At 38.6% G+C, this 21,379-nt stretch overlaps 2 protein-coding genes across 29 annotated transcripts in view; one reads left to right on the forward strand and one right to left on the reverse strand.

The window, feature by feature from the left end:
• LRRN3 (leucine rich repeat neuronal 3) overlaps positions 1–14,464 on the forward strand; it is a 66,205-nt gene extending 51,741 nt beyond the window's left edge. The window contains exon 2 of the mRNA XM_061639965.1: positions 11,534–14,464. Coding sequence (XP_061495949.1) covers positions 11,863–13,989 — 2,127 coding nt within the window. The 5' untranslated portion in view covers positions 11,534–11,862 and the 3' untranslated portion in view covers positions 13,990–14,464. The remainder of the gene's footprint in view (positions 1–11,533) is intronic.
• IMMP2L (inner mitochondrial membrane peptidase subunit 2) overlaps positions 1–21,379 on the reverse strand; it is a 797,369-nt gene that overhangs the window by 489,441 nt on the left and 286,549 nt on the right. The window contains exon 4 of one of the 28 annotated variants that reach the window (XM_061639983.1): positions 8,869–9,012. The exons of the other annotated variants lie outside the window; for them this stretch is intronic. Coding sequence (XP_061495967.1) covers positions 8,880–9,012 — 133 coding nt within the window. The 3' untranslated portion in view covers positions 8,869–8,879. The remainder of the gene's footprint in view (positions 1–8,868; positions 9,013–21,379) is intronic. 28 annotated transcript variants of the gene reach the window in all.

The raw sequence follows: 21,379 nt of genomic DNA on the forward strand, positions 1-21,379 counted from the left end.
AGCGGCTCACAAACTGAAGTATTGTAATTATTCACTTACTGTAAACTGTTTCACGTACAAGCAAAGTCAAGGGAAAGTGGTATTAAATAGAACCCTATTACATGAACCGTATACAGGTAATCTACCCACCATACAAGTTTGCTTAATTAGTCCAGTTTGCTTAATTAGGCACGAACCTCTGCCAATTCCCCTCTCCATAAATACAAGAGAGATCCTCTAGAAATGTTAAGACAGCAATATTCAAAATGAGGTGATAGAGACAGATTAATTAAGGACAATATCACTTCAAACTGTGGGTTCAGGGTCATATTTTTGAAAGTTCCTCCAATGGACAACATTCCCACAATCTATGCAATTCTGCATAGAATGGGTCTCAAGAACACAGAGAACATCATGAACCTGTGGGAAGGACAAGAAAATTAAGTCCTCCAGTCCCTCTTAATCCTCTTCTCCCAATGCTACCATTTGGTTTCTCACCCACACCATAATTTTCCAACACTCAATGTAAAAACAAACCCATGCCATGTGATACAGCTCTGATTGAGGATGTCCAAGACCTGGACTAATATTGTGAACTTGAGGGTGACACTTCACTTGAGAGATGACCATGTTAAAAAAAATGGCACTATGCCTGGCAGGGAAGGTATACTAGGGGTATATGGGCACTGTCTTGAGCTAAGGTAAATCTTAGTGTTTTAGTCTCAAGGGGGTTGAATTAAAAAAAACTGATGCAAACAAACAAACAAAAACAAAACAAAACAAGCATTTTACAAGAAGATCTGGATTGTCATGTTTGCTGTTGTTGTTATATGCCTTCAAGTCGATTACAATTTATGGTGACCATGTGAATCTTTTTTGGATATATTCATAGGGTTTTCATGGTAAGAGGTATTCAGAGGTAGTTTACCATCGCCTTCCTCTAAGCCTACGCACCCGGTGTTCCCAGGCAGTCTCTCATCCAAGTTCTAACCAGGCCTGACCCTGCTTAGCTTCTGAGATCAGACGAGACTGGGAGTGTTCAGGGTAGTATGGCCGTAGATTGCCATGTTACTTGCCCATAATTATCCTGCGCCTTTCTACAAATAATAACACTCACAACTAGGTTGCCATATCTAAATGCTAACTACTACTGTTAAACTATTTAAACAAGATGGTGTCAAACCTGATATGTTTTTTCTCATTCTGCATAAAGACCCCCCTTTTTGTTCTTTAACAAGCTCGTTATGCACTTGCCTCACCCATGTACAGAGCTGGTTTGCACATAACACTAAGCCAAGCCATGGCTTACTGCAAATGCATGAGTGTGAGAGTTCCTGGAAAGGAGATTGCAGCCATTGCAGCCCTTCTCTGATCTTCCTGCTGTTGCGCTGCTGTAAGCTAAGGCATAATTTGGCTTAGTGGATGATCTGAACTTCAGCTCATAGTTTGTCTTCTCCAGGCAAACCACATACTGTAACCAGCTGTAAGCCTTTGGTTACAAGCATATGGTTCGTCTGAAGGAAGCCAGCACATACTATTTCAAAAGGTTCACATATAGTGTTTCTCAGGTTTTATTGAGCTAAATATGTTCCTTGTTTTTCTGAGTTGCTTGCAGACCTGAATCACCAGAAAAATAACAAAATAAGGGAAAGTGTATCTCACATAATAAGGATGCTAACTGTGATATAAATATAGTGGGGAAACTACACATCCATCAGTCTAGAATAGAATATATTTACTTTAATGACTGGATATTTGATTTTACTCTTTAAAAACAATATTAGTTATTTTTTTCTCCTTTAGTTTTTTCTTTCTAGTCCAGACAGGCAATCCATACTATTCTCGATTTTTGTTTTATAGTAATCTTTGTCAATTCTTATACAAGAGCTGCAGTAACAGAAATTATGGAATGCCTTTTTCAACAGAGTTTACTTGGAGAGGTAGCTATGTAAATACAGCTGTGTTTGGGGAATCCTTACTACCTCTAAATGGGCCCTTGTGCAATGAACTGTTTTCCTCATTAGCAGCAGGAGATGTTACGTTCAGACTGCAACATTAAAAAAAAAACACTAAAGGAAGTGGGTGGGAAGAGATTTCTAGTGCCTTATGTTTGTTTTCCGTTCTGCCCACTCTAACTGGTTCTTATCTCCCCAGATTAAAGACAGTGACCCCTTTTTACCCATTCCAGCTCAAATAAAAGATCCACGCATCCCTTGAGAACCAAGGCATGAGTCATCAGTGACAGCAAGACGCACATGCCTAATTAAGGCATACCAATCATTGTCTACAAGAGAGATAATTAGTCTGCAAAGGGTCACACTGTTACAGAATCCAGAACATATCTGTTTAAAAAAACAAACAAAACAGCCGATGTTGCTGTCAGAGTTAACAAAGGTTTCAACAAGGAGGTATTACATCTGCAAATTATTTTTAATGATGCTTACAAAAGAACCCAACATATTTATACTGATGCTTATGATAGGTTACCTTGAAGAACCAGTGCTGTGTAGACTCTATTTTTCCCCACAAACAGGGCTTGTGCTGCATTCCATAAAGTCACTGCCTTCTACCATTTATCAAAGTACTTTCATTTTTATCATGATTAACCTTCAAAAAGAGCACTGCTCAGTAAGTTTGTTCACATTGTGCAGATAAGTTAAATGAGTCTGAGAGACTATGGCACTCAAGGCTAAATTGGCTAATATAAGGTTCCCAGATTATAAATCCAATTTGTCCATGATCACATTATGACATGGTATGAATGAACAGAAACTGTGCAGCTGCAATATTTAGCAGATTACTATATATGAGTATAAAAAATGTAAATGTACTGCCTTCAAGTCGATTCCAACTTATGGCGACCCTCTGAATAGGGTTTTCATGAGGCTGAGAGGCAGTGACTGGCCCAAGGTCACCCAGTGAGTTTCACAGCTATGTGGGGATTTGAACCCAGGTCCCCCAGGTCACAGTCCAACACCTTAACTACTACACCACACTAGCTCTCTATATATGAGTATACTTTTATACTTCTTGGGGTGCATCTTTTGGTTGAAGAATTGCATTGCAAAATTCATAGAAGTGCAAAATTCAGAAGATGGCCGTGTTTTGGTTCATGTATTGGTTCAGGAAGTGTGAATTAGGTAGGTTTGTATTAAAACAGTAACTGAATGAATTTTTCTCCCATCCCTAGAATGTCCCATTAAACTAAATGGGCCTTGATCCAAATATATATGCACAAATCAGACTGTGAGTCTTCCAGAAAAAAATCAGAAAATTGGTATTACATACCTGTTGTTTGACAACGAGCATGCTTCTGACTTGACTTGCTTTACTTTCACTCATTTTATATCAATTTCACATTAAAATTTCACATTAATTTCACTTAATGGCTAACAAATACAGAAAGCTCTTTAGTTTCCCCCCCCTGAATTCAATAAAAGCTTGATAAAATAGCAAAGATCTCTTCAACTAATCTTTACAGAGCATAACCTTGAATAGCTGCAAATAAATAAATATTACCAAAGTAAGGTTCTAACAGAAAAGCAAAAATAGAAATATATTAAGAGCTAATTTTGGAAACTGCTGTTTTCTTAATACCAATATGAGAAACACAAAGAAATCCAATGAGTTTAGTCTTTAATGGTTAATTAAGAAGTACTGAAACCAACTATCATTATAATGGATGGGAACAGGGGGCAGAGGGAAGGCACATATGTAGCAAAGCCAAACTCATCCTCAGCCCCAAATAATGCCTAGGGCAAAAGGATGCTTTTACCCTAATTTAACTGTGGCCCAGACTGCAACCCACTTACTTTGTCACACAGACAATGAAATAAAGGAACTATCAAAACCCAAACCAATTTGGAGTTCTGTTTCTTAGATGTGCTACAGCAGGAGTGTGCAGCCCACAGCCTAATTTCATGCGGGTGTCAAAAGGGAAATGATAATGGGGGAAAGGGAGGTGGCAGGAGAAAAAGTGATGGGATGGGAGAAAGAAAGAGGAGGGCTGCCTCACCGTCCTTCAGCTATGGCTTTTGTCACTGGCCTGGCTCTGCCCACACCAGCATGTATCCTCTGACAGATTACCCCTGAAGGAAAGCAGTCCTCAACAGGAAGGGGGGGAAGGTTTCCCAATTCTGTGCTAGAGAAGGACAAAGAAATGAAAAGCTGGTAGAGGGTGTATGTGTGTTGTTTGTTTATAAAGTGAATAGAATAATACAATCCATTTACTTTAGTATAAAATCATCTGTATACTGAATATCTCAGTATATTAAGCCAGAAATGTCTTAAATGCCAGGCAGGAAGTAAATGAGAAGCTTGATCATTTCTCAGCATGCCAATTGCAGCTGGCAGATAGCGGTACCACAGAGCTTTTTTGCCAGAGGCATATTATCTTTTAACAAGAAAATTTCCAATATACACTAAGACATCTATGTTCCTCCTCTATATAAACTTAACATTCTTACTGAGCATTAGGAAATGCGTGTAAAATGTCTCACTCATTAAAAAATAAAGCACTCTCACTATCAATATTTCATTCCGATATTTGCACTTTTTGAAAGAGGAATGAAATTTGCTGTCCTCTCTCTGAAAGTTAATGCAAAATATCAGTTTAAACACAACCATGGCTCCTCTTGAACAGTGAAACACTGCTGAATTCTCACACTTAATTGCACTGTATGCTTCTCTGTTCAAGGTTAGAAACTAATCACATGTGCGTGAATGAAAAATCAATACAACCAGTTGACATAAGTGAAGTCCACAGAGGACTGTTAGAAAAAGAGAGAGAGAAAGCAAAGTCCTTCTTTCTGTATTATATCATACAGAATGTGATAGGAATGTGATAATATTGTTACATTTGTGATAACTGGGCTTTGGTTTCCTAGTATAGCTCAAACACAAAAATGACACCTTCAGTTTAGGTGGAAGCTAAATATAGAGTTGTATATTCTACACTCTGGTACCTGGAAGATTTGCATAACTGTAAGTTATGAAGCACCTGCAGTTTAGTAGTAGAGTGCCTGGCCTTGTATATACGAGTCACTAACATTTCCTATTAAGGGTTCTCAGGTCACTGGGCTTTCAGGCCTTTTCTTTGAGGCACTGACAAGAAGATAGTGGGTTCAAGACATACTGACAACAAGCCTTCTGACCACACACACAGTCTCCTCTTCTCTTCATGTGAGTGAGCAAACAAACCGTTTTCTTACATTAACCACAGTTTCTAATTTTGCTTGGTTTGGGAAACTATGGTTAACAGCTTTGGAACAAGCCAGGATATTAAACCACAGTTTGATATTGGCTTAATAACCTAGCTTATTCCAAAGCTGTGAATCATCAGGAAAAGCTTCCTGTATGACAATGGAACCAATTACCCAGGGAGGTGGTGGGCTCTCCAACACTGGAGGCATTCAAAAGGCAGCCGGAAAACCACCAGTTGGGTATACTTTAAACTGGATTCTTGCATTAAGCATGGGGTTGGACTCGATGGCCTTATAGGCCCCTTCCAATGCTACTATTCTGTTATTCTGTTGAGTCCTCAAATTTAGATACAAGGGGGATTCAATTAAGAAGTACCAGATCTTCTACCTTCAGGCATCCAACTGGACAATATCTAGTCACACCAATGGCTCCTTCTAGGAGGAAGGGTGGGGTATAAATGTAACAAATAAATAAGTACCAAGTCCCATAGTATCCCTTCATCTTCATCCATTGCAAGGAGTTCAGTATACTGTACACTGTAGTCAGGAGCCATCTCAACTTGTGTGAGTGAATAAAGAATATGGAGACACTTTTCCAGGAAGGGTAATAAAACCCTTGCATATTGTATTGAAGCAGTACTCAGCCACAAATGCCATCATGTTCTGAGTATCAACTCAATCGTCTACAGACCTCCTCTTGGGCACCATCATAGCCCCTCATAATCAAGTGGGCTGGCTAAAAGTGCAGCATAGAGATAAGTGAACTTATCATAGCTGCCCAAGAATCCTTTCCCATTTCCTCATATCCCAAAGAACCAGAAGCAAGGCAAGCTGGAAGATGGTCTTAAGCCAAAAGAAAATGGCAGCTTTCTGGGAAAGCATTTCCACTAAGTGAAAGCTGTCTCTGCTCGAGCAACTGCCTTAGAGGCCAATCTAGGTCCCTGCAACACTCCAGATAAGAACTTGTGCTGTACCAATTCTAATGCTGTAATATTCTGAATGAACCCACACAGGTGCTCCATACGGCATCTGGGGAAGTAGTTTTCCCTTATAAGGCTCTATCAAAGATGCCGCCATATTCCTACATGAACCAATCAAGAAACAAAGGGTGGCAATAGCAGTCACATTAGCTATCAGAACTATAGCTTCCAAGGATGCAGACCAAGACCCTGAGCTTTTAAACATTACACCAAAGTATTTATACGTATCAACTTGTTCAAGCACCTGATTATCCAACTTCCATCAATATTTCTTCCTCTACTTCACCAAAACTAAGAGTTTTGTTTTGGCATAATTAACCTATAGAAATTTTCCAGCACAATAAAAACCTAAAGTCCTCAGGAGCCTTGCATCCCCACTTAAGTATGTGACAGAGGAATGGTATCATCTACATACAGATACTCCTATCTTTTAAATGGGAGGGGGAGACTTCATACTAGAGAGGGAGGAGTCTAGGTCACTGATATACAAGTAAAAAAAGAGAGAGGAGCAAATACATGCCTGACACACTCCCTTACTCACAATAACAGAGGTCATCTCCTGAAGTAATTTTCACATGAAAACTAGAGCTCTCATACAGCCCCTGGGTTCTCCTTAGCAATTCATGACTTATGCCCAGGAGTTTATACCAAAGGCAAGGCCAGCATATAGAATCAAAGGCTGCTTGAAGGTCTACAGAAGCAGCAAAAAGTAAGGGTGTGTGTGTAGACTTTCCCACTAAGTGTTGCAAAAGAAAGCAGTGGCCGGCTGTAGATCTACTGCATCGGAATCCTGCTTGTTCCTCAGCCAAGAGCTTTTCTGAAAATACCCAGTTTTCTAGCTTATCCAAAAGATGCTTCGCATACAATTTGCTAACAACATCCAAAAGGATGGCAGTCCCATAGCCCCACACTTTTACAAATAATTATATGTATTACATATTTCCTCCCACTTCCTCCCCCCCAAAATTTAGCCTGGCTATGGGCCTGTAGGACAATAATTTCTAGGATCTGACCATGCATCTTTCTTGTAGTTAAGCACCTCAATGGCCACTGTCCAGTCAGAAGTCTATCAATAGTCCTATCAATAGATGTAAATAGGATGGCTAGTATTGGGATCCACCAATCAAAACATAAGGTGGAATGCTATTCCTTCCAGGGGCCTTTCCCCTCTTTAGTTTTCTTATCGCATTGCCATCTCACAAGTAACCCAGGGCTGAGCAAGGTAAAGCTGGGCCTTCCACCTGCACTGGTGAACAGGCATTATAAAAAAGGAAATTTAAATAGCTCCCATTCATGCATGGAGATACGCTTATCAATATAAAGTTCTCCAGCACACCTTGAGACTAAGATAAGATGCCAAAATCTACATCTAACACTGCTCTCAAGTGCTGATGCCAATTTAGACCAATTACTTCTGCCAAAGATCATACAGTATATTTAAACATCAGAAGTTTGATTCTTATTAATGAAGGAACTCGGAGCCACCTATTAAATTTATCAGCAGTATCTTCAAGGAAGGAGGCACTTCATTACATAATGAATAATGCACAAGATGTGGTGATCAGACACTTGCTTAAACTGAGAATTAGATACATTCATGACAAGCAAATCTATGAATATCTATGGTTTTATTTGTTAAAGAATTTTACACCACTTTAATTTGCTGCCCTGGGCTCCTGCTGGGAGGAAGGGCGAAATATAAATCAAATAATAAATAAATAAATAAGCAAGTAATTTTGTATCTGACTATGCATGGTTTGTAATTCTGCCTTGAACCAAATGGAGACTTTTTATTCTCAAATGGATGTGACGCACATTAATCACGGTGAAATTTCACTTTCCTAACACCAACATTTTTTCTCCTCTTCTAAGCCTATCCTTTACTTGGGCAAGAGGTTGTAAACTATTGCTCTGCAATGTTACCAATAAGCCAACACTAAGAGAATATACAGCCCTACCATAAAACAACAAGATTACTCAAGTTCATTGTTCAATAACTTTCATTTCTTGAGCTCAAATCTGACAAAACCAATAATGAAGTTTACTTGAAGGCATTAGCAAGGATAAACTTACAAGGTAAACCCCGATTTTAATATGAGAAGTCTTGTTTTGGCCTTAATCCATTCTACAGTGCTAACTTGGTATTTGTAATTCTTCCAAGATACTGTGCTAGAATCCAATGAAAATTATTCCCACCAAATATTTAATACAATAAAAAGACTGGGCCAATTTTAAGTCTTTTGTCACCAGGAACATACCCAACAATAGGAGCAGCAAAGTGACAGGTAATGCAGCTTGTAAGACTAATGCCAGAGTTTGATTAACTAAATATTTGGGCAAATGTTCTTTTCTCTGTGAGCCTGAAGAGTACCTATTTTCATGGAACAGATTATATTTTGATTATGTTATTTTGTACCAATAGTCCTCTGCATGGAAAATGTATTGGCCTCTTGCCATAAAAATACATTAGAAAATTTCAAAACAACAGAAGGTTTCACTTATATGTTTACCTTACATATTATCTGTTTATTTTATTTATACACATTAAAACACTCCACGTTTGAAGGTTTTACACTTACATAGAAAAGGGGGGAGGGTGTATTACAAAATCATATCTTAGATAATAAGTATGTAAAAAAACCCACCTCATTAAGTATATATATGTATGCCAGGTACCTATGAACTTTCAAAATAGACTATGTGATTACCTGCACAAACCTCATTTGGCATAATCAGATACATCCAGCATGAAATGAAAGCCAGTGAAATATAGGCAGCAAGCAATCAATGGGAGAAATCCACTTTTGCACAAGCATCCCTCTACTTGTGCAATACAACCATTTGGGGAGAAGCTGCAGAGGGAAAGTGAGAAAGAAGAAGTCTCAGTGCAAGTGAGCAGTCATCACTGGATTTTACCCAATACTACAGGAACAGGCTTGGAAGTATTATTGTCAGTGTGATGTAGAGGTTAGAGTGTAAGACTAGGACTGCGGAGATCAGGGTTCAAATCTCTGCTCACACAAAAAGCTCTATGGGCAACCTTGAGCAAGTCACTATCATTTGGCCTAATGTACCTCACAAGCATGTTTTGAGGATTAACCATTAGGAAGGACCATGTATGCTGCCCTAAGCTCCTTGGAAGAAGAGTGGGATAAAAACATAACATAACTAAATTGCTATGCTGTCGTTGCCCATGGTCACACCATGGTCAATCAAACCTTTTCTGGAGGGGTTTGCAGCTTTTCAAGTGAAATAGCACAATCAGCAACAACTATATGCTTTGGAAAGACTACCAGGAATGTTTAGTGCCAATAATTAGTCACTCCACTCTCCCCCCCCAATGCTCAAAGCAGTTTCAAAACTGCTTCTAGCATTACTGTTTAACTAGAAAGTAGCAGATCTGGCTACAAAGCCTCCAAGTCATTTGACTATAATCTTCAATTTGCTTGCTCCAAAGTAGTCCCACTAAAATCAGTGAGAACAATAAAGATGTTGGTCCAAGGATCTTTTTTGTTGTTGGTAAGTTGCTACTCAGTCTGAACCGCCAGCCCAGATGTCTCTGGTCCAAAACACATCTCATGCAATAACACACCAGGCGGCCTTAAGCAAGCCACTATCTCTCAGCCTCAGTCCCTGTCTGCAGTAATTGTGACCTAATTTAAAGGATCATTACAAGGATTACTGAAATTATTTAACTGCCTTCAATATCCTGAAATACTCTACATATATTCTGAGGTCTGAGAGAGATGTGTTTGAGTGTGTGTATGTATACATACACAAACATATACATACTAATAAAAATGGCTAAGGATACATGGACTTTATGTATGTATATATGTATGTATGTATATAAAAATAGAAAATATCAACCTACATCTATGTGGCACAGAAGAGATGAAACTGAATATAAAACAAAACATTTTAAAATAAGGAAAATATAAACACAATATGCCTCTCTTGCTGACATCAGCAGTGTTAATTTCAGATAAGATTTATCACTGGCAAAATGTTTACTAGCTGTCTAAAAGTTGTGTCAGTCTTACAGATAAGAATTCAATGCCAACAAAGGGAAGGAAGGAGCCAAATCAGATGTTAGTTCAGACTTTCATATAGTTTACATTTTTGAAGACACCCTTGACAGAAATACACTGTTTTCTGTCCATTTTAACCAGCAACATCTCAAAATACATTCATCAATGTCAATGAACCATTGACCTTATATTTCAAGTTTGCAAACAAAGCTACCAGTGTGAATTATTACTGCAAAAAGAAAAAGAAAAACTGCACAAGGTGGAATATAGTGTAACTTGATTTGTCAAGTCATGTACTATATGCCATTTTATTTATTTATTTATTGAAGACAATTTTAATGTTTTCCGGCAATGGCCCACGGCCCCTTTTGGACAGAGATGACTTGGCCACAGAATTCCATGCTCTGGTAACTTCCAGATGTAATTATTGCAATGTGCTCTACATGGGGCTGCTATTGAACACAACTCAGAAAGTTCAACTGATCCAAAATGCAGCAGCCAGATTAGTCTCTGGTTTTCACCCAGAGATTCCAGTTTTTGAGGTGATTATGATTATAATAAAAGTGTACATGCAGAATTTTTAAATTACTTTCAAAAACAGTGTATTATACATTTTGTCTTTAAAAAGTGTACATGCATCTTATGATTACAGTGTGTTACACTTTTCCATTTATAAGGAGTCAAACAAGTTTAAATTTTCCTGGGCTGTTGAAGAGGGCAGTTTATTTGTCTAATTCATAGCCTGTTTTGAAAACTTTGCCAATATGAAGCTTTAATCCCATACTCACTATTCCGGGAGTAAAACTGCAATGCTAATCTAACATATCTGATAGGAAACACCATGAATTCAATAGGACTTACTTTTGAGTAGACATGATTAGGATTGTGGTGCTAATCAATGGGACTTCTGAGTGAACATAGCAAAGGATTGTGTTGTAAATATTTCTCTCTCCTTCCAATCCTATTTTTAAAGCAATTAGGCAGGGCTTAGGTGTCACTGCTTTTATTTGGTAGGAAACTAATACTGATGTTTTTTAAAAATGCTCTGCAATGAAAATAAACTATTATATGGGTATATGTATTTTTACATCTCCAGTATGTATGTATATTATTGGTTGCCAGGTCAGAAGCATCCCAAACCCTGAGTTATCAGGAGCAGGCCATAGTGATGTCATAGGGTGGGCCCTAGTGATGTCATTAAGCATGATACATTATCCAGGCTGTCCAAATATCATCTGAAGTAAGCAACACAATATGTCTTTACCTAAAACAATATTTATGCATCAATATTGCATAGTACAATAGTTGCAAGTACTAATTGTTCTCTCTCTGTATATTGCAGGTCTCTTCTACAACAAAAAAGAAGGAAGACACTATGGAATCAACTATATAATCGTTCTGCTTCCTTCTTGGTGACCTCCTGAGTGAACCTCATTTTTCAAATACATCCCAGTATATATTGTTCCCCAAATATGCCTCTCATAACTGGGCAAAGTGACTGCCAAGGTGCCACCTATTTACAAGAAGAACAGCATTTTTGTGCTTCTTCAGCATGCATCATTTGACAAATGCAACTGTTTGTCTTCTCAAATGACCAACTCTTACTGAACTAAGAAACTGTAATTGTCCAATCATTAAAGGCCAATTACTTTTCTGGAACAGTGAGCTAAAATGAAGGATATGCCACTCAAAATTCACTTTTTACTTGGCCTTACTATCACTGCACTAGTACAAGCTGTAGACAAAAAAGTAGACTGTCCACAGTCATGTATGTGTGATGTAAGACCGTGGTTTACTCCAAGATCTATATATATGGAAGCTTCTACAGTGGACTGCAATGATGTAGGTCTTTCAACTTTTCCAACTCAATTGCCTGCTGACACACAGGTTCTACTTTTACAGGCAAACAACATTAAACAAATTGAATACCCAGCAGACTTTCCAGTAAACCTTACTGGTTTGGATTTGTCTCAGAACAGTTTGTCCTCAGTGGCCAATATTGAACTTTGGAAGATACCGCAACTTCTTTCAGTGTATCTGGAGGAAAACAAACTTACAGAGTTGCCAGATAAATGTCTTTCTGGGCTCAACAATCTCCAAGAACTCTACATTAATCACAACCTGCTTTCCACAATTGCACCAGAAGCCTTCACAGGCCTTAATAATCTCCTTAGACTTCATCTCAACTCAAATAGCCTACAACTGATCAACAGTATGTGGTTTGAAGCTATTCCTAATCTGGAGATTCTTATGATTGGAGAAAACCCAATTATCAGAATCGAAGATATGAACTTTAAGGCCCTTATCAATCTGCGGAGCCTGGTTTTAGCAGGCATAAATCTCACAGAAATACCAGATAATGCCTTGGCTGGCCTTGACAATTTAGAAAGCATCTCTTTTTATGACAACAGATTAGTGAAAGTGCCCCACACAGCTCTTCAAAAGGTTACAAACCTTAAATTTTTAGATTTAAACAAGAACCCTATTAACAGAATACAAAGAGGCGACTTTAGCAATATGATACATCTCAAAGAATTGGGAATTAATAACATGCCCGAACTGGTGTCTATAGATAATCTGGCTGTCGACAATTTGCCAGACTTGAGAAAAATAGAAGCTACCAATAACCCCAGATTGTCATACATACATCCAAATGCATTCTATAGACTTCCCCGACTGGAGTCGCTCATGCTCAACAGTAATGCACTTAGTGCCCTGTATCGTAGTACAATTGAATCTTTGCCTAATCTGAAGGAAATCAGTATCCACAGCAACCCAATCAGATGTGACTGTGTCATCCGATGGATTAATATGAATAAAACCAGCATTAGATTCATGGAACCCGAATCATTATTTTGTGTAGATCCTCCTGAATTCCAAGGCCAGAATGTGAGGAAAGTTCATTTTAGGGAAATGATGGAAATTTGCCTTCCACTGATAGCCCCAGAAAGTTTTCCCTCGAACCTAAATTTAGAAACAGGCAGCTATGTTTCTTTACATTGCAGAGCAACAGCAGAGCCAGAACCTGAAGTGTACTGGATAACTCCATCAGGACATAAACTTTTGCCCAACACTGTTTCTCTTAAATATTATGTACATTCCGAAGGAACACTAGATATCAGCGATATAACACAAAAAGAAAGTGGCCTATATACATGCATAGCAACTAATTTGGTTGGTGCAGATTTAAAATCCATTATGATTAATGTGGATGGTTCTTTTCCCCAGGATAACCATAAATCTTTGTCTATTAAGGTAGAAGATGTGCGATCTAATTCTGTACTACTCTCCTGGAAAGCAAATTCTAAAATAGTGAAATCTGCCATTAGATGGACTGCCTTTCCAAAAGATGGCAATTCTCTGGCTTCTCGGAGTGCTCGAATTCCATCCCATATAAGAGTCTATAATTTTACACATCTAGCCCCATCCACGGAATATACAATTTGTATGGACATTCCCACTGTCCAGTTGCAGAATGCAAGACAATGTGTCAACACTGCCACAAAAGGATTGGATCCAGCAATGGCAAATTATGAGAAAAGCAGCCTCACTATAATTCTTGTCTGTCTTGCTGCACTTCTGGGATTCTTATGTGTGGTTTCTCTCTTCAGCTGCAGTGCTCATGAAATGAACTGTGATGCAGGACACAGCTATTTCAGGAACTACCTGAAGAAACAATCATTTTCCTTCAATGAGCTTTATCCTCCTCTAATCAATCTTTGGGATACTGGCAAAGAGAAAAGCACAGCACTCAAAGTTCAAGCAACGGTTATAGGGGTTCCAGCTAACATGTCATGAAATATTAATGTTCCTGTGCTTAATGTGTTAAACTGGGATGCACAAGACTAAATAATTGTGCTCAATAAAAAGGCAAAAAAGTATCCCCCTATAAAAATCAAAACCTTGGATTTAGCTGATGATGATGACTTCAAATACAAATATTTGCCGGTCTGGTATTTTTTTCACAAACCAAACACCTGTCTTTGAAGAGTTCTGTGCCAACCAAATTGTTTTCTAGGACTTTATAGTGTGACTTCTTATCATGTAAGAGGCACTCAATACTGTCTAAACAGTGCAAGTAGATGAGAATTTTTTCTGTATTTGTTTTTTTTAAAATTAAATGTAGAAATAGTGGAATTGAGTAACACCCTCCTCCTGTGTTATATGACACACATTAGCCACGAGTTTTTGCAGTGAACAGATAAATCTAGAATTGACCCGTGGTGTAATGAATTGGAGAAATTCTGTAGAGTAGAACCAGTGAGTATGTGAACTTTTTTTATGAGGAAAAATACATTTTTGAGTACAATCAAAATATTTTGGACTTCTTTCTTTCTGAAGAAATTCTTTTGGGGATGTGACATACTGTCTATACAGTTTAATAACTGGTAAATATACATATATTTGCTTATGAAATTGCAGGCCCAATTGCTTCAAACAATATTTCAGGGTGTGTAATTGCAATAAAGGGCACAGAAAATGCTTTCAAAAGTATTCATATAGATGTTTAGAAAAGGTATGTGCGTCACTGGATGAGCACCAGGGCAAATTTTCACAATGTAAACCAAAAACTTCTTCCTGGAACTAGACTTAATTTATAATCTACAAAGCACTCAATAGTCACTAGTCTAAATCATATTTAGTATTATCATCAGTTCTGTACATTTTTAATGAATTGAATGTTCCAAAGCCATGATCCATCTTCACACAAGCCATTGTCATAATTACTCGCATTTTAAAGACTGGCTACAGTTTAACAGAAAACTGAAACCAGATTGCCTGCATGAACATCACCACTCAGTTAATTGGGCCATATCACTTACACTGAAAGAATATTGAGACTGTTTTTGTGTAAACATAATGAAAATTAAAATAACAGAAATGCCTTGCAGAAAAAAAATAAATTGTGAGTGCTAGTAGGCTTCCTGTAGGGAGCCAATTGGCTACCGTGCAAAACAGGATGCTCAATTGGATGGACCTTTAGCCTATCCATCAGGGCTGTCATACACCCTTGCAAAATTTACATTCAAGAAATAACAATTGCTACTAAGTAACCTTTTAATCTAGATGTATCATACATTCAAATGGTACATCTAAAAACCCCCACATCAGATTATGTGGTTGATCTCAACTCCACTCAAATCAAAGGGAGAATTTCAGCTAACTCAACCTGGTTCTGGACACTATATATGTATACTTATATACTTATATAGATCATGTGTCTATATTTTAAAAAAGTATATCCTGCCCTTGCAGTACATTTGCAGGGCTCAGGACTGCTTAAACTAAAAACAGTAATAAAAACCAATAGAAATTAATCAATAGCAACAAAAATAAACAGCAGTAAAAACAAATGCTGGTTAGAGGAAACAACTATAATCATCATAATCAATAATAAGGGAATCAGCCAAAAAAGTGTAGAATTGTGAGCTACATTCTCCCCTAACTTCCAGGAAAATATGCACCACAAATCTAGAAATGAATTATGTGATGACAAGAATTACAACAGTAAGATTGTGTAACCTGTTAGCATCACATCTGCCATCCAGCAAATTCCTAAAACACAACAATATCAAGATAATATAGGAGAAAAGGGTTGTCTGAAAACATAGTCCAACAAAAAGTCAAGGCAGTGGGAGAAAGCTAGGTCTGCAGTCCATAAGGAGTGGGAAGAGGCAAGATAGAAGCATAGCAGGTATGCAGGAAACAGGGCTGACTCTGCAAACCAGTAGGGTAAAGTGACCTACTTTAGATGCCACCATGATGTAGACATAGATGGATGAAGGCAGAAATTGGTCTTTGAATGGTGCAACAAGATATGGGCACCATTGGGGCTCTGCAGAAAAAAAGCTTTAAATTGGCACTGAACAGGAAGTAGGCCAGCAGCACATGAAGAGTATGCTACCAGCTTTGTCCTTTCATGAAGATAAGTGGCTCAGTGGCTCAGATAAAACAGCTGTAGCAGACTCTGAAGATTAAAAGTGTATAATGGTGTCTCACAGTTTCCCTGAATCATCAGCAGACCATTCAGTCAACGTGGCTGAGGGTGTCAACAGTTTCTGCTTCTGGTCAACTGCTTTGGTGGTGTGAAAAGTATGATCTGAAATCACATGATGCAGCAATCTTGCTCATGTTTAAGAATGTTTTGATAGGGTCAATGCCTGTAAAGTACCTGGGAACCCAACACAAATTCCATCATGGTAGAAAGACAGGCCATGAATGTAATAAATGAATGAACAAACTGGGTCCCACTTCTGGTCTGCTGCCTCAGCAAGGCTTTAAAAAAGAGCTAGAGAGATAACAGGATCCACTCTTTGAGATTCACAGTTCCTTCCAATTAGGATGTGCAAATGTCACATGTCAAGCCAAGACAGGAAACTTAAAAACTCAAGCTTGCCCCAAAGCCCAACATTAAAGACTGAAACTAAAATTTCTTAAAATTTTACTGACCAGATTTATTTAGTTTATTTAGATATTTAGTTTGTCACTCATTGCCAGAACAAAATCTTCCTTGAACTTTTAATAATTAATAATGTGCTTTCATATTAAAATGTGACAATTTCTCACTATTTTTTTTAAAAAGAAATAATTAATGCAGAAATGGGATGTGTGTGGGTCCAGATGGTAATTCTATAGTACCCAAAATCTGGATCTTTATGAATTCAATATGTTTAACTGAGCACACTTTATAAACCTGATGAATCGCTATCACACACATGCCGACATTAGAATTTATCAGCCAGACGTGCCCATATATCATAAGGGATTTCAGCACCGAGGACAGAGCTCTTAGAGGCAGGCTATTCATCAAACACACAGTAGTTGAAATATGACCTATTATAAAGCTGACACTGTATAGGTCAGCAAGAACTCGTTCATGTACCTTGTATGTTTGTCTTACGAGACAAAGTACATTTAAAACCAGTTAGTGATATAGCTCAGGGGTTAGGATTACATTTGTTTCAAGCAACACAGCTGAGATCAACAGCAAAAGATAGGCACACACAAATAATACTTAACCATAAGTTTTCCCATATGAAATTATTTCTACATCACTTGGATGAAGTCAGCAGTTCTTACACTTTAATTTCTATACGAGTCTTTCTTAAAGCAGAAACATTTTTCTTTAATTATATAATATGCTTTCTTCCACATCATTCATAGAATTGACCCAACATATTCCAACTGTCACAGGCAGAGCCAGATCTGTGGACTGGAACAGGGGACACATGCAACCACCACCAACATCCCCATGTGCATGGCCCTGCCCACTCAGTCCCTCACCATTCTCTGCACTAAACAGGATAGGTCTTCAGGGAGCTTTTTAACTCATGTTCACTCAAATGCAAGTAAAACGCCTTGTGCAATTTTGAACCCTACTTTATCAGGCTCTCCAATTGTGCAAAAGGTTCAACTTGCATTCAAGCAAAAATGAATAGAAGCCCCCTGAAGATCTCCTCTCAACATGGGGAATGTTAGGGCTAAGTAGCCAGGATTTTTTTTTTTAACTCTCATTCACACCTTCAAAGATCTGATGTATAATAGGATTACCACTCTTATAATCCCAGTCATATTAAATGCATTTGCTCCAGCAGGTGTACATACCTGGGAGAGGGGAGATAACTACCTCTGAGTGCATACATTATTGGCCCATCCTCTTTGGTGTACTTTGATTTGGCAAAGCTCTTTTTAACACCCATGTAGCTTTTGTGATTTGAAAAACACGATCCCACCGGCAAGTCAAGAATTAGACGCAGGGCCTTCCATGTTGATAACCTGTATAACACTGTTTCATATATTTGCCTCTTACAAGCACAACAATGGCTTGGATCCTACAATGCTAAGGAAGCCCACAGAATGAAAGTTTCCTGTCCACTTCACCATCCTACAGCCACCTGGATTCTCTTCCCACCATTTTATGGAGGATCAGAGGCCCTCCTGAACAATGTGAGAAGGGACATGGGGGCTGTGGAGTGAGATGAAATCACCCAGCATTCGGTTTGACTTTTAAGAAAAGTTAACTTAAGGAAGTTCATCGAAAAGCATTGTCCATCCCCTCCTCTCGCCCCCTCCACTAGCACCCTCCTGTGCTACAGTCCACATTATTCAGACAGACTCTCCAGACAAGCTGCAGTGGGGGAGGGGCACAGTTGGCTGCAGATGGGAAGAGGTAATCAGGGGCTTTCATTCCATGAAGTTTCTTGGGTTAATTTATCTTTGGATCCATTCAAGTGTTTCTGCTAATACACAATCTAAGTTGCAAAGGTAAATGAATCTCATATGAAAATACATTCTCCCTCTCTTTTTAAATGGAAAAGGGCTGTTTTGTTTTCCTAAAGTTTTCTGAAAAATAGTGACCAGGATTGATATAAGAAAATTATGTTTCTTGTACAACTGATAAATTTGGAATATATAGTGTAGGATTTCCTTCAGGAAGAGAGGTCTGTTTTATAAAATGCTTAAAATTGTTTCATGGAAACAAACTACCGCACACTATACACTATAGCCCAAATCCCATTTACTCTCCCACAGATTCCAGATATGTATGAAAATGAAATGGACTGCCTTCAAGTTGATTCCGACTTATGGGCGACCCAATGAATAGGGTTTTCATGGTAAGTGGTATTCAGAGGTGGTTTACCATTGCCTTCCTCTGAGGCTGAGAGGCAGTGACTGGCCCAAGGTCACCCAGTGAGCTTCATGGCTGTGTGGGGATTCGAACCCTGGCTTCCCAGGTTGTAGTCCAACACCTTAACCACTACACCACACTGGCTCTCACCAGATATATATAATTATAACTATTTTAAAATCATTTTTAGATGTGCCATTTGCAAAAGGTAATAAAAATTAGAAGTAACACAGGCTATCACAGAGGAAATGTCATGTGCTCTAATAACTGCACATTTTAGGATTTCATTTCAGATGCAGAAATAGAATGCAGACTATCCCTTACTTAGGGATTGAAAATTACTGTCATTATTCAAATAAAAATTATGTTGGTATATATCTACAAATCCAACTGTGGGTGGCTTCTGGACACAGGACTTGAAAGACTCTCACTTCCTCGCACTATACCTCTGCTTCTCATCCAAAGCCCAGAGTGGTAGAGCTAATTAATTTTACATCCTGGACTTAATGGTCTGTGGGGTGTGGACTTTAGATTGTCGTGTATTTTACTTAAGTTGTGAAGCACAACATTAACATTTCTCTTCACATTTACACGGTTCACAACTGCTTCTACATCCCTGATGCTTTACCAACACCAAGCAACCAAAAAAAAAGTTGCTAACCTTGATTTTAAAAATAAATGCCCTGAGAATGTGTAGTTTTGCATTTTAGAATCACTTAAAACATAGCACCATCATAGCTGCAGAAATATAATGGGGTTTGCTTCTGCTCCACTGATGTTAAACACATTTACTTAGAAAGAGTTCCATTTTGTTATGGGAAATGGTAAAAATACAAATAGAGCGTACACATACCTGGCTAGCTGTCTCCAGAGTATAAAATTATTTTAAGAAAGAAAGAAAGAAAGAAAAGGTTCACCCCTGTCATCCCCATCGTCAGCTGCTGTCTGCAGGGTCCTGGACTTCAGACCTGAGGTCCAGCTCTAGCTGCAGCATTGTCCAGAGATATATGCAACTCCCCCAGAGGACTTACATTCTCACATTTTGGCTCAGGGCAGACTACATCAGCATTTACAATGTTACATATTTCTACTATTTATACTTGAAACAGGTTATAATAGAATACACTTATTCACCCCCAACATTTTAATATTCATGCAGCTGCTTCTCTCCCCATCCATCGCTTTATCCTCATTCATATTTCATGTGGGCTAACTAGAACGATGGTCACATGGGAGGGCACAAAATAGAGCCAAAGATTTCCCTAGCACATCCATCATCCTGCCTGTTCTCCTATGTACTTGTACAGTCTTCCCCAACCTGGGGAGAATTGGACTACAACTCTCATCAGCCCCAGCTAGCTTAGCCAATGACAAGGTTGGGGAAGGGAGTACTAGTGATGTAGTCCAGTGACTGCTTACATCAATATGCTCTGATACTGTAATAAAACCTAAATACTTATATTGTGGTTGCTTAAAGAGTCATAGCGCACAACAGACACTGAGAAGTTAATGCGTGAAAAAGGCCTCAGCCAGCACTGGCCTTCAGGATTTCCCTTAAAAATGTTAAGCTCCATATATATTTTCTGAGGAACAGAAAAAGTGAAGGAATTATGATAATGCGGTATGGATATTTTATTTCCCATTTAAACAGGGAAGTTGACATACTCTGGATGCCCTCATGGAAGAGGAAGATAACACCTGCATCTTTATTTTTATGTAAATCAAGAGCTTGATCTACCTGCTATCTGGTTGCTTGCTGTCTTGTATGCCTGCCTGTCAGTAGTGAGAGATAAGGAACTGCAGCTGGCTGAGACTATAAAGACTATCAAGAGCTTTCAGCCACCCTCCCACCTATTCCCAACATATTTACCATATATTGCTAATTAAGTAGGGTCTCTTTATAGTTTCTCCCAGCTGCATTTCTTTATCTCTGTTTTACCAGTGAGGGGAGGCACATAAGCCAGTGATAATAAGCAACCAGATAGCAGATAGGACAAGATCAACGTCTTTATATGCATAGAAAGGATGCTGGTGTTATCTTGCTCTTCTGTAAGGGCACACAGGATAATATATCAATCCTATGCTTCACATCTCTTCTTCCTTAAATATGTGGCTGGGGTAGGTATAGACAAGGCAAAAAGTATGTAGGGTTGAACTAGGGCCACATTTTATTTAATACAGATCGAAGTAGAGAGTAAATGCAATGCAAGAGCAACCAGAATCCAACCAAACTTGAGCAAGCCACCTTGCTCAGGGAAGGGGAAGGGCATGTGACTTGATCAAAACCCCTTACCTGAGCCCCACTCTTAAGACAAATAACAAGATTTGCCAGTCCCAGCCCAGGGTCTCACAATTCCAGGTGGGTGAGACCAGTCAGCCTTCAAGGTGTTGCATATCCAGCCTCAGAATATATCCTTTACCTCCCAAAGGTTCCTAAGGGTACTTACATGCTCATCTTACAACCTTTACATATCCCACACCTACCTGCCACAGGAGAGGAATAAGCAACCAGGTAGTACGTAGGACAAGATCAAGGTCTTTATTTACAGAGAAAAGATA

The sequence above is a fragment of the Rhineura floridana genome, chromosome 8 (assembly GCF_030035675.1).
Source record: "Rhineura floridana isolate rRhiFlo1 chromosome 8, rRhiFlo1.hap2, whole genome shotgun sequence".
Classification (NCBI taxonomy): domain Eukaryota; kingdom Metazoa; phylum Chordata; class Lepidosauria; order Squamata; family Rhineuridae; genus Rhineura; species Rhineura floridana.